The following is a 14189-nucleotide window of genomic DNA, read 5'->3' on the forward strand; positions in this document are numbered from 1 at the left end:
CAAAAATAAACACCCATAAATTCGAGCAGCCGAATCTAAGACCTCTTATCGGTACCTGGGGGGCATATAAAAGGCACGGGCGGCCAAATTGGTGGCCAAAGCACCTGCACCTGCGAGTTAAAATATGTTAGTAGCACAGGCTATTGGGATTTTTCTATTGCTGGGACTGGCAGCAGCCCTACCAGCCGATTCTGGACGATCAAGTTCCGTAACAACGGTGAGCAAGGATTTTGATCCATCTTATGTAAATTGACTCATTCTAAAATATTTCTTCTATTTGTAGGTTACCATTGTCCAGGGCCATGGCTATCCAATTGAGGAGCACTCTGTTCAAACCTCTGATGGCTACATTCTGACCATGCACCGCATTCCTTACTCAAAAAATACTGGTAATGATGGCCCGAGGCCCGTGGTCTTCCTAATGCACGGATTGTTGTGCTCCTCTTCGGACTGGGTCCTGGCAGGACCTCACGCCGGACTGGCATACCTGCTCTCCGAGGCTGGCTACGATGTCTGGATGGGCAATGCCAGAGGCAACACATACTCCAAGAAGCATGCCACAAAGTCTCCACTCCTGCAGCCTTTCTGGAACTTTGAGTGGCACGATATTGGAATTTATGATCTACCCGCGATGATTGATTACGTCATCTACTGGACAGGTGCTGAAACAGTCTCCTATGTGGGTCACTCCCAGGGAACCACCTCTTTCTTTGTGCTTAACTCAATGGTTCCTCGATTCAAGAGCCGCATTCGCTCGGCTCATCTTCTGGCCCCCGTCGCCTGGATGGACCACATGGAGAGTCCTTTGGCCAAGGTGGGTGCCCCTCTTCTAGGACAGCCCAATGCCTTCGTAGAGGTCTTCGGCAGTGCCGAGTTTTTCGCCAGCACTGAACTGATGAACCTGTTCGGAGCTCTGGTATGCAAAGATGAGGCCATCTCCCAGTTTATGTGCACCAACGTCCTGTTCCTGCTCGGCGGCTGGGACTCTCCGTACCAGAACGTAACCTTGATTCCCGAAATCATGGCCACCACTCCGGCTGGCTGCTCGGTGAACCAGCTCTTCCACTACTTGCAGGAATACAACTCCGGTTACTTCCGACAGTTCGATTACGGAAAAACCAGGAACAAGAAGGAATATAGCAGCAAGACCCCCCCAGAATACAACGTGGAGGGCATCGAAGTGCCCACCTATCTGTATTATAGTGACAATGATTACTTCGCCAGTCTGGTTGATGTGGACAAGCTGAGGTATACCATGAATCCAAGTGCTTTGAAGAGCGCCTACCGCCTGCCGGAGGTGAAGTGGAACCACATCGACTTCCTGTGGGGCCTGAACATAAAGGAAATACTTTATGATCGTGTCATAAATGATATTAAAAATGCATGAGCTTTCGCAGCCAATAAAGAAAAATACGATTGTGATATTTAGAGTTTAACACAAAAAGTTCCACTCGTGACAACTTAATCGGGGGTTTTGAGGGTTAATGGTTTTGAACGATAATGTAGAAGTACCCATAAATTTAAAAAGAACGTATGACACTTCATCGTGACCAAATAGTTTAAGGCTAAGTGCTGATTAGACAGGACGAACTAGTTAAGGTCAAATATATTTTTGGATTATATTATAAAATTGTATTTTTTCAATAACAAACTAAATTAAATCATGATTTATATATATATTGTTTGTATAAATATTTTATATTTGTTTGGATACCATTTAAAAAAAAGATTGAACCGTTAATACAATTTTGAATTGCGCGCCGTTTTTTAGAGTTGACACCAACGGCTCAGAGAAACTATCGATAGGCCTATCGCATTCTAAAATGCAACCCTGCACGAAAAAACGCTGTGCACACAACGCAGGTACATCCACGACTGAAAAACCTAACCGAGAGAAAAATATTGTTTCTGACCGCTGGAAAAATAGAAAAGCCACCTTTGTTGGGGTTTTTGCATAGCCAACAAGATGACGCGCGTTACGAGAAGCGATATCTCGCTGGACATGGAGGTCTGGGTGGAGGAGTTGTCGCCGGCACAGTTGGCGTACTACGAGAAAATTACCAACGAACACAATGCGGTCAAAGGCGCGCTGAAGAACGCCGTGTCGGCCAACGAAGGAAAAGAACTGTTCAACGGACAGGTGTTCCAGGCCTACTCCTTCAAGGGAAAAGTGCTGCAAGACCTCAAGGAGGCCACTCTTCCCAAAAAGCCACCCAAGCCGGCTGAAACCCCCCTAACACCCGCGGCCCCAGCTTCGGGCTCTGGTAGGGGGCGGGGTCGACCGCGCTCGTCTTCGAATATTGCGTACTTGGAGACGTCGGACGAGGGCGAAGACGATGTACCACTGGCCAAGCGACTGGCCCTGTCTGCTGGCAAAAAGGCGGTGGCAGCATCGAGCTCCCTGCCATCAACAAGTCCAAAGGTGGGCCGCCCCAAGGGATCAGGTGCGGGTTCAGCGGCCTCTTCTTCCGGCAAAGAGTCGCCGAAGCTGAAGGCGAGTGGCAAGTTTCCTAAAGAGTCTAAGCAAGATCTGGACTCTCCTCCGAAAAATTACCGCCCCGCTGAGGTCAACTCGGTGGGTGGGCTGGTGGTGGGAAGCTCGGATGACAATAAGGATAAGGACAGCAAAGACGGAAAGGACAATAAAATGCAGGGCAAGACTTATCCGTCGCTCGTTGTCCTCGCCAAGCCCTTCCTTAAGGTCAAGGACATGGCTGCAACGCGCAGCAAGCTCGACTCCAAGGTCAAGCTCGTGCTTATGCTCACACCCAACAAGTTCTGCGAGTGGCTGCTCCAGGAGGGTCTTCTCAGGGCCCAGCAGCACTGCATTAATCACCGCAACAACGAGCTTAAGTTGGGTGAGGACAATCAGACTCTGCTTTGGTCCTGCTAAAGAATCTACTAACAATTTCTCTCTCAGGAATCTACTCGGATGTCACGAAGTTCCCCTACACCGGTGGCTATGTGTGGATCAGCGATTGCTGCCCCTATCGGTTTGTTTCCGTCTTTAACAATTCAATTTTTGAAGGCGCTCAGCATCCACCCACTTTTCTACTGAAACTCATCTACCACTGGGCCTGCCAGACCAGTATCCAGAACGTGGTGCAGTGGGTGAAGGTCGACAGCGTCTATATCAAGGGCATATACACCTGGCTGAGAGCCATTTGCACCTTGGCAGTGCACCAGAAGTGCAAGAAGCTGGGTGGTCCTGGAAAATTTGTAGAGGTAATTTAAAGATTGAAGGAAACTTATAACATATGTCTATAATACATTCTTTGCTCTTAGGTGGGTGTCATTTCTTTGGGAACAACTTCGCAAGACGGCTCCCAACGCCAGGTGAAGGTGGAGGTGTTGGGTGTCTATGACTATTCGGAGAAATCTATTCGTTTGAGGGCCGTGGAGCCCATCACAGACGGCGATCGCAACTACAAGAAACGTTTCCAAGCCATCCTGGAGCCACTCTCCCGATGGGTTCACAAGGACAGCACCATCTGCATCGACTTGACCGTCGATAAGATAACACTATTCAGCATGGGCTTCAAGAACATCGTTCAGGCAGCTGCCACCGACAACACAGCGAAGCACAATAACTCTGCAGTGATGGAATATCTGCGACGCATTGTGCCCCGCATGTTCCAGAACACCTTGTCGCTACTGTCGCGGCAAATGATTCAGCAGTTCTTGGACGAACTGGTCTGGCGTGAATCGTTTGGAACATATGCCCTGCAGGCATTCAACAACATTATCATCCACATAGCTGAGCAGACTCGAGTGACCACCAACGAGACCATTACCCAGCGACTGTATCAGGTAAGGAAAAGTTTTCAGAAAAGTATCTGTCCCATCACTCAACATTTCTTCGTTGTAGGTGGCCACAAATCCGTTCAAGGACTGGAGCATCCTGCCAGCCAACTACAAGGAGACGCCAGCCAACGCGGCACCCAAGCGGCTGAAGAAACGTTAGTAGTTTCGTAGTGATTTTTATACTAGGCAATGAATAGACTAATGATAGTTATAAGGTGTTAAGCCAATGCCTGCGTTTCTCACTCCAAAGTGAATTATTTCCCTCAATTATCTTGCATAAGTGTTCGGTTAGTTGAAGCCAAATGCACAGCTCAGGTCGAAGTGTTAAAGCCAATGGTTATGTGAATTCTGAATTTATAATCAAGTTGAAAGTTAACAAAGTGTACTATAAGATTTACTTTTTGATAATTTCGTGTTAACTTATTTTAACGACTCACTCTTAAGAAACAACAAAAAAAAAACCCAAATAAACTTGCAACAAATTTAAAGACCTATGTTTTTATTTGATTTGTATTTAAAAAAAAACGAAACGCAGAGTGTTGAAACGCATAAAGGCTTGTATATAAGCACTAATAGTTTTTGTTACGAGAGTTATACAAGATTCTATGATTGCATTGTTTGCTTGCAGCTATTAACGATGCGGACTACATTGTTTCGGCTAAGATTCCCAAGAAGGAAAAAGATAAGGACCGCGATCGGGATCTGTTGCCGTCGGGCAGTAAGAGAAGAGGACTGAGTACTCCACCCCCACAGCCGGAGAAGCGAAAGGGTCCTGGCCGTCCTCCGGGCAGCACCAACCAACCGAAAGGCGATAAAGCCTTGCTCCCGAAGATACCCGGACCAGCTTCAGTCACAAAGGTCCCGGGTAAGATGGGTAGACCTCCGAAAGAAAAGGAGGAAAAGGGACCGGTGGCCATCAAAAAGGAAGACGAAGAGCTCAAGGGCCTGGAGGAGCTGTACTATGGCATCAGCGATGGATCGGAGGAGTATTACGAAGCCTTCCCATACACATCACCGAGGACGGCCCAGGAGAATCTGGCCAAGACGGTGGAGTGCCCGATCTGCCTGAATGGCAACTCGTTCGACTCCAGCGAGAAGTTGCAGACCCATTTAGTGTCGCACATTTCGCCAGAGGGCAAGCAGCACCAGTTCCAGTGTCTGTTCTGCCTCGAGAAACATCCCACAGAGTCGGTTCTGGCCAAACACAACCAGATTATGCATCCTACCGAGACGAAGAACGAGGGCTCGCCTTCCTACTACTGTCTCATCTGCCAGCAGCGCCACAACTCACTGCACTTGCTAACGGCCCATCTGCAGAAGGCGCACAACACCCTGGAGCTGCCATACTGGTGCCATGCCTGTGGCTACCGCTCCTCCTCCCATCGCGATCTGGTGCGGCACTTCTACGACGACCACAAGAACCAGAACTTCCTGCAGTGTCCCTACTGCCTGGATGTAAGAATCTCTAACGATGACTTTAAGAATTTATTAAATTATGTGAAATCCCTATCAGATATTCTACTTCTCCAAGCGTGGTGTGGTGAACCAGCTGCGCATCGAGCACTATTTCCTACACTTGGACGAGCACATTAACAAGCGCGATGGCTCTCTCCGCTGCCAGAAGTGCTCTCTATCCTTCTTGGAGAAGGGCGACCTGAAGCAACACTCCGTTCAGCATCACATCAGCATGACCAAGACCAACAGGCCCGTGCGATTGTTGCTCAACAACTCACTGCTGATTCCGCCGCCCAAGACTCGCACCCATCATCGGGAGCAGCCTCCCTTCTCCTCCTACAAGCGGCCAGTTTTCTTCGCCTTCCTGGAGGGCAAGACCTGCGCCGAGTGCAATACAGACTTCGCCAGCGAGGAGACCCACTACACGTAAGTGTAAAGCTATCTAATTTATTAACGAAACTCTGTTACAATCCGCCAAGGGTAAAAGCCATAGTATTCACAAGAAAATACCAAAGAAGAGAGGATCCAGCCAAAGGCCAGGACACACCAAGCCAACCGCAAGGTGTCCACGTCGATAGCCTGAAAGCCAAGAACATTGTCCAGCAGGGTTACGTAGCCTGCCCGCATGGCGTCGTTGAAATCGGAGATGAGCCAGTGGGATAGCAATCCCGAGTCCTGAATCTTCATTACAAATAGGTTGAGGGTGTACTCCAGGTGGCAGTTGCTGCGCATCGGATAGCCAATGAGGGGGGATCCGAGGCAGGCGGTGGAAAACCTGAAGATCGGCTTATAGGCGTACTGTTGTTGCATCCCGAAGAACCTCCACCGCTCCTCGGTAAAGGGATACGCATAGCTCCGATTGAAACTCAGTAGGGCGGACACTTGTTCGCTGGCATCGACGCCGACCAGAAGAAGGGCCACCCTATCCACCATATGGGGCTCCACGTGGCGCAGAAGTATAGCCGTTTCATATTCTTTCACAAGAACCTTCTGTTGCTGTTGCACCAGCTGCTCCATGCTGTTTACTTGTTCTCCAATCACCAGGGCGGTCAAAAAGCTGTCCAGCTCGATGTTGAACCAGCTGGTGATGACGAATCCGAGAACCGTCAGTTGCAGGCAAACAACGAAGTATCGGATGGATGGTCTGTATGTTTTTGTCGGGGAACAGATGAACAGCACCCGGCTGATGGCGTCCAGAAAACTCAAGCTTAGGGTCTGCGACCAGTGGCGCCCCTTTCTTCTTGGACTCAGACAGAAGAGAGCTGCTGTGATGAACAGCAGACCCACGAGAAGGGAGTACCAGGAGCTGGTGTCGAAGGGTCTCAGGAGATACATATGCCGGGGAATCTCATTTCGTACTGGAACAATAAGGCAGTTGGGCGATATGACCAAAGGATAGCTCTTGTCTCCCCAGTCCTTGGGGGTGTGGACGTAGGGATGCACGGAAATCTCCAGCTGGTCGTCCATTATTAGCTGTACAATCCGGCTCATGTTGACATTGCTGGTGGGACTGAGGTCGGCGTCCGGATTGGTTATATGCAGCGAGGCATTGTGGCGATGCAAGTACTCCACTAATGTGCGATATGCGTATCCCCGAATCCGTCTGCGTCCAGTGGCATGATCGCGGACCATAAACACCCTCGGTATATCGTTCTCCACTGGGGTAGACACCACATAGCCCCGGAAGTTTTGGGTGGCCGGAGCGAAGAGTGGGTTCGTTTCAATGTCCATCTTGAAGAAGTGTACAGTAGGATAGGGGGAATAGGAATAGATATTCTCCTGGTGGAGAACGAGTGCACTGAGAAACTGAAGCTGCCACAGGCGCTTGAATATGTTCAAGATGGCCTTGCGAGAGGCGCTTCTTTTGGAACGAAGGACTACGATGAGGCGACTGCGGCGCAGTCTATGGAGGCACTTGTCGACATTGAACCAAACTATGTCCTGGCTGCCATAACAAAAGAACACACTCAAGCTGTTGTCCGTGGTGACATTCAGATAACCGATTGGATTATACTTTTCCGGGGGATTATGCGAGTCCACAGTTAGGGTAGTAACCTCCAAATCCTGGTGGAGCCAGTTTATAAAGCTGGTTAGGTCATCATGCTTGGTGCTGTGACCCACGAAGATTGGTGTGTTGGTCCACTGGTTCTGGCCAAACACGACGCTGAGCACTGACTTCACGAGAGTCATGTTGTGTCTCCCCTTGACGAGCCCTGGGATTAGGAGGAGGTAAACAACACAGAGCACTTTGCACATGGCGGTGGATTGGTGGTTTCTGGCAGGCTTGGCCCTTCGGCACTGGCTTATAAGGAAATAGATAATTGATTTAATGGTAATGGAGGTTGATTGGCTTGGTCGCTTATCTAGGGACGCCCTGGGGGTATTATCCGTGTTAATAGAACCTCAGATTAAAATTCTATTCATTTGTGTATTTTTAGCGGCTGGCTGCACTGCGTCAAATGTAATTACCAGACCTGTTGTGAGCGGGCTCAGTTCCGGCACGGAGTCGACTGCAATGGAAACTTTGTGGACGCCATGGAGGTTAACATGCCGCAGGAGATGCACTGCATTTGCGGCTTCGCCACCGGCAACGGCAACAAGATGGCCCAGCACCTGGCCAACTGTGGCCTGAGCACCTGCTACCCGACTCTGGAGGCAGCTAACGAGAATGCCATCAAGCGCAATATGCTGGACATGTTGGGTTTAATCCGCCGCGACGGGGAGACCTCCGGCGAGGGCGCGGACATGAGCGAGGCCACTGACGAGACTGGCGACCAGACCAGCGACATGATGCAGTCCCAGGACGATTCACAAATGCAGCATCAGCAGTTGGAGCACCAGCAGCAGCACCAGCACCAAGTGCAGCAACAGCAGCCACAGGAGCCGCAGCCTGGGCTACAGCAGGAATACTTGGCGGCGCCGGTGGAGCATGAGCCTGTTCAGAATCTTCCAGTTCACCAGGGCATACCCGTGCAGCAGCCAGGGCCCATCCAGTTCGGCGAGATGGAAGCAGCTCCCGTGCTGCTAGATCCCCAGCAGCAGGTCCAGCCGACACCGGACTATGCCCAGGTGTCTGTGGTGCAACAGCATCAGCACCAGCAGCAGCCCTACGGACTGAGCAACTACGGCCAGAGTACTCTCGCCACGGACATTGACATGCCGCTGATTGGGGAGTTGGCTGAGCCCAATCCTCCGCCCACACCACAATTCCTGGGGGAGGTTCACACGCCCATGTTTGATGCGGTGGCTGCTGCCGAGCAGCAGCACTATCACGCCCAGCAGCACCACCACCACCCGCAATGATACAAGCCTCCTGGCAAGTTGAAGTCTCGCGACTACACTCTCCACTGGCAGAACTACTAAAGGGTCTGCCACCATAAAATAATCTATTGCAAAAAGTAACTTAAACTGCAATACGAACAAAAAAATTAAAAAAAAAAAAAAGAAGACATATTAATGTTGTTGCAAACGTTAAAATTGTATAGCATTTAGTTAAGCACATTTTACAGAAAACATTTTTCAGAAAATAACAGTTGAATGAAATCTCAATGCACAATGTCGGACTACACTGGAGTACCATGCTTAGATTCCCTACCAAATGGAAGCCAACTAGCCATGCAGACCTGTGTAGGAATCCCTCCATCTTGAGATCCATAATATCTTCAAAAAAAAAGCTATCAAAAATAACCAATCATATAGACTTTCGATACTAACCATTTGTAAATGACGCAAAAATTCATTTTACTTTAATAATAAACCTATCTACAAATCCTTAATTGTGTCCACTTTTATTTAATTATTTTTTTTAAGGATAATGAGATCTATCAACTTGTCAGAACTGATTATACTGCACTCCTATTATCCATTATAACTTATTATAATGATCCAATTAGCTCAGAAAAAGTAATTCAGTGACGATGATGGAATCGATAGAATCTCCAACGCTCGCAAAGGAAAAGAAAGAAGGATAAGATCCATCCATATGCCAGGACTGCCCAGCCCAGTCGCAAGGCATCCAGATCCAGGGCGTGGAATCCCAAGACGTTGTCCAGGAGCCGAACGTAGTCGAAGCTGAGAGCATCGTTGAAATCAGAGATGAACCAGTGCTTCAGAATCCCCGAGTCCTGTATCCTCATTATGAAGATGTTGAGAGACCTCTGCAAGTGGCAGTCCCTCCTCATCGGATACCCGATGATGGGAGATCCCAGACAGGCCGAAGAAAACCGGAAAATGGGCTTGAAGGCATACTGCTGTTGCAGGGAGAAGAACTCCCATCGTTCCACGGTGAAGGGATAAGCAAAGCTGCGATTGAAACTGAGGAGGGCGGAAACCTGCTCACTGGAATTGGCTCCGACCAGCAGCCGGGAAACCTTCTCCACCAAGCGCGGCTCCACGTGGCGCAGAAAGGTGCTGATTTCGTAATGTTTCACCAAGACCCTCTGCTTTTGCTCGACCAACTGCTCCATGGTGTCCACTTGCTCACCCATCACCAGGGTGGTGAAGAAGCTGCTCAACTGAATGCTGTACATGTTGGTCACAATGAACCCCAAGATGGTGACCTGAAACGAGACTGCAAAGTACCTCAGGGAAGGATGGTAGATCCTGGATGGGAGGCTGATGAATAATACTCTGCTAATGCCATCAAGGATGTTAAGGCTCCTATGTCCTGGACCAGGCTGGATCCAGTAGATTATCAAGCTAATGTAAATCACTGCTCCAAGGAGGAGCAGCCAACTCCACCTGTCCAGCGGCAGGTATAGATAGGCATTGCGGGGAATCTCGTTCCTAACCGGAACAATCAGGCAATTTCTGGCCACTATCAGTGGGTAGCTATGATCTCCAATGTTTTCCGGCACATCTACATACGGGTGCAGGGAGATTTCCAACTGGCCATCATGTATCATCTCAATAATCCTTCCCATGTTCACACTCTGATTCGGTGTATGGTCCTGGTAGGGATTACTCACTAGGAGAGAGGCATTGTGCCGCTTGAGATACTCTGCGAATACCCTATATCCATATCCTCGGGGCTGCCAGCATCCTGTCTTCTGATCTCTTATGAAGAACACCCTTGGAACATCATTCTCCACTGGAGTGGAGACCTCGTAGCCTTGAAAATTAGTTGTGGCCGGAGGAAAGAGCGGATTGGCATCCATGTCCAGCTTGTAAAAATGCACCTCCGGATAGGGGGAGTAAGAGTAAATCTGATCCTTGTGCACCACCACCACATTCAGGAACTGAAATTCCCACAACCGATTGAAAATGTTCATCATGGCTCTGTAGGAACCGCTCCGACTATTGGACAGCACGACAATCATTCGAATGAGCTTCAATTTTCGCAAACTCTTGTCCAGATTCAGCCATATGGGTTCGTGGCTGCTCCGGCAGAAGAGCAAACCAACTGCATTGTCGGCTCTGATCTTGTAGTGTCCAAGTGGAATCTGTTTATGGGCTGGAGTCGTTGTATCCAGAGCATGGCAGGTAACTTGCATATCGTGTTGGAGCCACATCATCAAATCGTTGATACCGTCCCTTTCGGAGTAGAGACCGTGGAATATCGGAGTATTCTGCCAAGGCTCCCGACTGCCAATGACTCGTAGCACCGCCTTCACCAGTGTCATGTTGTATTCTTCCATCTCTTGGAGTTGGACTCCCGTTGAAAGTAGCAGCAGCAGTGAAATAGTTCTGCGCATGGTGGTTGGTCCTTTATTGATGGCGCCGATGCCTTACGAAGTACTTTTAAGGAAGCAAATAATTGATTTAATTATATATAATGATTCAGTTGGCTTATCAGCCATCTCTCCAGCAATGAAAGTGAATGCATTGCCAGGATATGTCGAAAATCAATTGTTAATATTTAGTTTTTATTTGAATTTCATTTTTTTATGAGCATTGAGATATTGCACATGGGTTGAACATAAACACATTAAACTAAATAAAATAAAAGAATACATACAAGTTACAGAATATAGACAGAGCAGCACGTAAAATAATTTACTAAATATTTGAATTAACATTCTTATACAATTATTACGGAATTAGAATTTAGAAACCACTACCAAATGGAAAGTTTTAAAATGATGGAATCGAGAAATTTCTTTTTGAGACGAGAATCATTTCTGTTTGGCCCGCTGCTTGGACTTCAACAGGGCAGATAGAACCAGAGCAGTGTCCAGCTCCAGCTGAGTGCCCGGTTCGTTGTCCAATGATAGTTCCGCGGCGCGTTCATGAAACCGCGCTAGAACCCGGGGACGGTAGTCTATAGTGAGATAAATTAGTTATAAGTTATATTTTAAGAATAACTATGTAGATACCCACCTACACTTCCTGCCAGGGGATTACCAGTAAGCCGCAGTGTCTCCAGCAGGGGAAGATTGGCAATATGATCAACCTCATCGAGCTCTTCGATCTGATTGCTGCTCAAGTCCAGGTTGACCAACGACAGCAGCTTCCGCAAACCACTCAAAGTCTTCAGTTTATTTTGAGCCAACTTCAAGGTAACAAGATTCCCCATCGTCAGGTGCCAGTCCACGCACTCGCTGATGAGATTGCCGGACAGGGAGAGCAGCTGCAGATGGGGAAGCTCTGAAAGATTCTGGACGTTTCGAATGCGATTCTGTTCGAGCACCAGATAACGAAGCTTGGGTGCCGTCCTGACACTACCATCTATTTGCGTTAGCAGATTGCCGGTTAAGTCCAACTCGGTGAGCTCCTGCCAAGCGTCGGCAGTGACCAAGGAGCCATTGGACTCGGACGCACCACATGCAGTTGAAGATATCTCCTCCGGTAGCAGGCTTGGCACATCACAGTGCTTGTGGAGATTGTCGCAGAGCAGCACTTGGTTGATATTCTGGATGGTTGTGTTGTGCACACAGATTGTCTGTAGCGTCGGCTTGAGCAACTCCACGTCCACAATGTTCTCCGTGGACAGGGCCGAGAATCGGAGCGTCTTGAGATTTCGAAAAGCGTTCAAATTAAACTTAAGTCTATTGGGGATAATGTTGCTCCGTCCTATAGGCACATCGACTGTGTTGTAGTCCTGCGTGAAGCTGGAATTATCTTTAACTGGGGTCACCACCAGCGACACTAGTTGGGTGCAGAAGTCTAGCACATGCGAGAAATCATATTTTCCCGGGCTGGGTGGACATGGAAGACTCAGACGTTCACTTATAGCGAAGACCTGTAGGACAAAAAATAAAAAAAAACAAAAAAGATATAATTGTGTCACTTGTATTTGGAAAAGTTTTAAGAAGTCATTGCAGATTTGAAGATGAGTGATTTTTTGTCAACGTCCGGGAACAACTCCTTTTCATCGGTGGCCAGAAAGCGGAGCATTAGCTTGTACAGCAATGCTATCCCCATGTACTTTCGCTGCTTTCTCGTAAACTTGTCTTTGGCCGGACCCCAGTAGACGCCCAACCGCCTGTTGGCCAAGTGATTCATGCCAAGTGCATCAATCATGGATGCCTCACGGGTCTGCGCATCATGCGACGATATACCCCGGAATGCAGGCAGCAGCAAGACACCACGCTCTGCTTTCCAGATCGACACGATTAGCGCCAACTTTGGGTCCTTGGCCAGCGTTACTTCGTGGTTATTTTGCAGCACTTGCTTGGCCTGCTTGAGATGAACCAACGGACGCAGAGCCTTGCCCTTGCCAACGTAGAATATGGAGCGCAGGAAGGTATACCACACGTCCATCTTGTGTAGATGACCCGCCCGCTCGCTCAGCTTGTTTGTTACTCGCGGATCCAAGAGCAGATAGTTGAAGTAATTGAGGTTGAATTTGTCATTTTTTCTAAACCATTTACTGTGCTCTCGCACGTAACAGGCGAGCTGTTTAATGCTCCTATAATTGTTCTCCGAGTGAAGGGTTTTTTCCAGCTCTGGCGAGAAGTTGGTGCGCCTCTTGTGGAGCGTACCTAGTGAGTGTGTAAGGCCCCGAACGTTTACCACCTTCGATACATGGTTACTGGGCTGCAAGAGACTACTCTCGATGCTATAAAATACTAAGAATTTTGACATGATTGCGAGTATATAGGGAGCTACAACAAACAAACTAACAAAGAAATCAAAGTCAGGATACAAACTAAAGTTTAGGCTCACCTCCAGGGCCGAAAGGTTGTACTCTTTTTTGGAGCTGAGAAGTGCATCCCCGCTCTCATGGAAAAGCTTGGCAAGATCCTGCAGTAGATAGATTATATCGTACTTGTTGAAGTCGAGGAACTCGGCTAATGCGCGGGGCAGCTCCGTGCGGAAGTAGATGAGCAGTTCCTGCAAGTAGGTCTCCAGTTGTTCGCGGCGTTGTTCCAAAAAAGCGGGCTGCTTGTTCCCCACGAGCTAAAAACAATAGAGAGTGAGACTTCATCATCATACTCATGTTTGGGGGCGTACCTTTTTAGGCGGCAGCAGCTTCTTGCTAATCGCCACTTCCTCGACTAGCTTGTCGTGGAGCTGGGCGAAATCTTTGTAGCGCCGCTCCACCAGCCATTCCACCCGGCCCACCCGCACTTTTATGTCATAGTAGGTCACTCCGACGGATGTTTCGTTGCAGAATTTCGGCACTGTCACCGAAGAGTCCTCGTGCTGCCTGTAGTAGCAAGCCATGGCTTTCCGTTCCTCTTCCCTGAGATAGTGTCACGCCTCCAGTGGATATTCATAAGATAAGCATCCTCTTCAACGGGTTCGAGCGCAATTGTTGCCTAATAACAAGGCAATTTTCTAATTTATTGCCATTAAAGTTGTCGAACATATGTTTTCTGTTATCGGATAGAGATGACAGTCAATAGTAAACAGCGACTCGAAAATATTTTATTTAATTTGAGGAATTTAAAATATTAATAAATAAAAGCTTAAGCTAAATTAATCATAAAAGTTAAAGACTAATTTTTAATATTGTGGATTCTATGTAAATAATATTGTTTTTAATG

The 14189-nt window shown here is 48.2% G+C and overlaps 6 protein-coding genes across 6 annotated transcripts; 2 read left to right on the top strand and 4 right to left on the bottom strand.

Moving 5' to 3' along the window:
- The first annotated feature begins 59 nt into the window (after window positions 1-59).
- LOC6495473 (lipase 3) lies at window positions 60-1422 on the top strand. The gene is made up of 2 exons (XM_001958887.4): window positions 60-217; window positions 284-1422. The coding sequence occupies exons 1-2, from the start codon at window positions 125-127 to the stop codon at window positions 1385-1387; spliced, it is 1197 nt and encodes a 398-aa protein (XP_001958923.1). The 5' UTR covers window positions 60-124; the 3' UTR covers window positions 1388-1422.
- Window positions 1423-1816: 394 nt separating this feature from the next.
- Window positions 1817-9035, top strand: LOC6495474. Its single transcript, XM_001958888.4, has 7 exons — window positions 1817-2858; window positions 2921-3225; window positions 3286-3810; window positions 3869-3959; window positions 4433-5259; window positions 5318-5685; window positions 7698-9035. The coding sequence occupies exons 1-7, from the start codon at window positions 1967-1969 to the stop codon at window positions 8560-8562; spliced, it is 3873 nt and encodes a 1290-aa protein (XP_001958924.3). The 5' UTR covers window positions 1817-1966; the 3' UTR covers window positions 8563-9035.
- On the bottom strand, window positions 5691-7691 carry LOC6495167. Its single transcript, XM_001958889.4, has one exon. It carries the CDS (start codon window positions 7513-7515, stop codon window positions 5710-5712), a length of 1806 nt encoding a protein of 601 aa, XP_001958925.1. The 5' UTR covers window positions 7516-7691; the 3' UTR covers window positions 5691-5709.
- Window positions 9036-9167: 132 nt separating the features above from the next.
- Window positions 9168-10952, bottom strand: LOC6495166. The gene has a single exon (XM_001958890.1). It carries the CDS (start codon window positions 10950-10952, stop codon window positions 9168-9170), a length of 1785 nt encoding a protein of 594 aa, XP_001958926.1.
- Window positions 10953-11218: 266 nt separating this feature from the next.
- On the bottom strand, window positions 11219-14045 carry LOC6495165 (nischarin). The gene is made up of 4 exons (XM_001958891.4): window positions 13654-14045; window positions 13366-13599; window positions 11578-12439; window positions 11219-11518 (listed from the first exon to the last, which is right to left on the bottom strand). Exons 1-4 carry the CDS (start codon window positions 13864-13866, stop codon window positions 11373-11375), a joined length of 1455 nt encoding a protein of 484 aa, XP_001958927.2. The 5' UTR covers window positions 13867-14045; the 3' UTR covers window positions 11219-11372.
- On the bottom strand, window positions 12474-13304 carry LOC116654700 (ankyrin repeat and LEM domain-containing protein 1). Its single transcript, XM_032450551.2, has one exon. The coding sequence runs from the start codon at window positions 13282-13284 to the stop codon at window positions 12505-12507; it is 780 nt and encodes a 259-aa protein (XP_032306442.1). The 5' UTR covers window positions 13285-13304; the 3' UTR covers window positions 12474-12504.
- Window positions 14046-14189: the final 144 nt, after the last annotated feature.

This window comes from Drosophila ananassae, chromosome 3L (genome assembly GCF_017639315.1).
Source record: "Drosophila ananassae strain 14024-0371.13 chromosome 3L, ASM1763931v2, whole genome shotgun sequence".
Lineage (NCBI taxonomy): Eukaryota > Metazoa > Arthropoda > Insecta > Diptera > Drosophilidae > Drosophila > Drosophila ananassae.

Excerpts from the sequence above, each read along its gene's own strand:
- LOC6495165 (XM_001958891.4), bottom strand. The coding sequence starts at position 13,866 with ATGGCTTGCTACTACAGGCAGCACGAGGACTCTTCGGTGACAGTGCCG. Across the intron at positions 13,600-13,653 it reads AGCTGCTGCCGCCTAAAAAG|CTCGTGGGGAACAAGCAGCC; the intron begins GTACGCCCCCAA and ends TATTGTTTTTAG. Across the intron at positions 11,519-11,577 it reads TCCCCTGGCAGGAAGTGTAG|ACTACCGTCCCCGGGTTCTA; the intron begins GTGGGTATCTAC and ends ATCTCACTATAG.
- LOC6495166 (XM_001958890.1), bottom strand. The coding sequence starts at position 10,952 with ATGCGCAGAACTATTTCACTGCTGCTGCTACTTTCAACGGGAGTCCAA.
- LOC116654700 (XM_032450551.2), bottom strand. The coding sequence starts at position 13,284 with ATGTCAAAATTCTTAGTATTTTATAGCATCGAGAGTAGTCTCTTGCAG.
- LOC6495474 (XM_001958888.4), top strand. The coding sequence starts at position 1,967 with ATGACGCGCGTTACGAGAAGCGATATCTCGCTGGACATGGAGGTCTGG. Across the intron at positions 3,226-3,285 it reads GTCCTGGAAAATTTGTAGAG|GTGGGTGTCATTTCTTTGGG; the intron begins GTAATTTAAAGA and ends CTTTGCTCTTAG. Across the intron at positions 5,686-7,697 it reads AGCGAGGAGACCCACTACAC|CGGCTGGCTGCACTGCGTCA; the intron begins GTAAGTGTAAAG and ends GTGTATTTTTAG.
- LOC6495473 (XM_001958887.4), top strand. The coding sequence starts at position 125 with ATGTTAGTAGCACAGGCTATTGGGATTTTTCTATTGCTGGGACTGGCA. Across the intron at positions 218-283 it reads GATCAAGTTCCGTAACAACG|GTTACCATTGTCCAGGGCCA; the intron begins GTGAGCAAGGAT and ends TTCTATTTGTAG.
- LOC6495167 (XM_001958889.4), bottom strand. The coding sequence starts at position 7,515 with ATGTGCAAAGTGCTCTGTGTTGTTTACCTCCTCCTAATCCCAGGGCTC.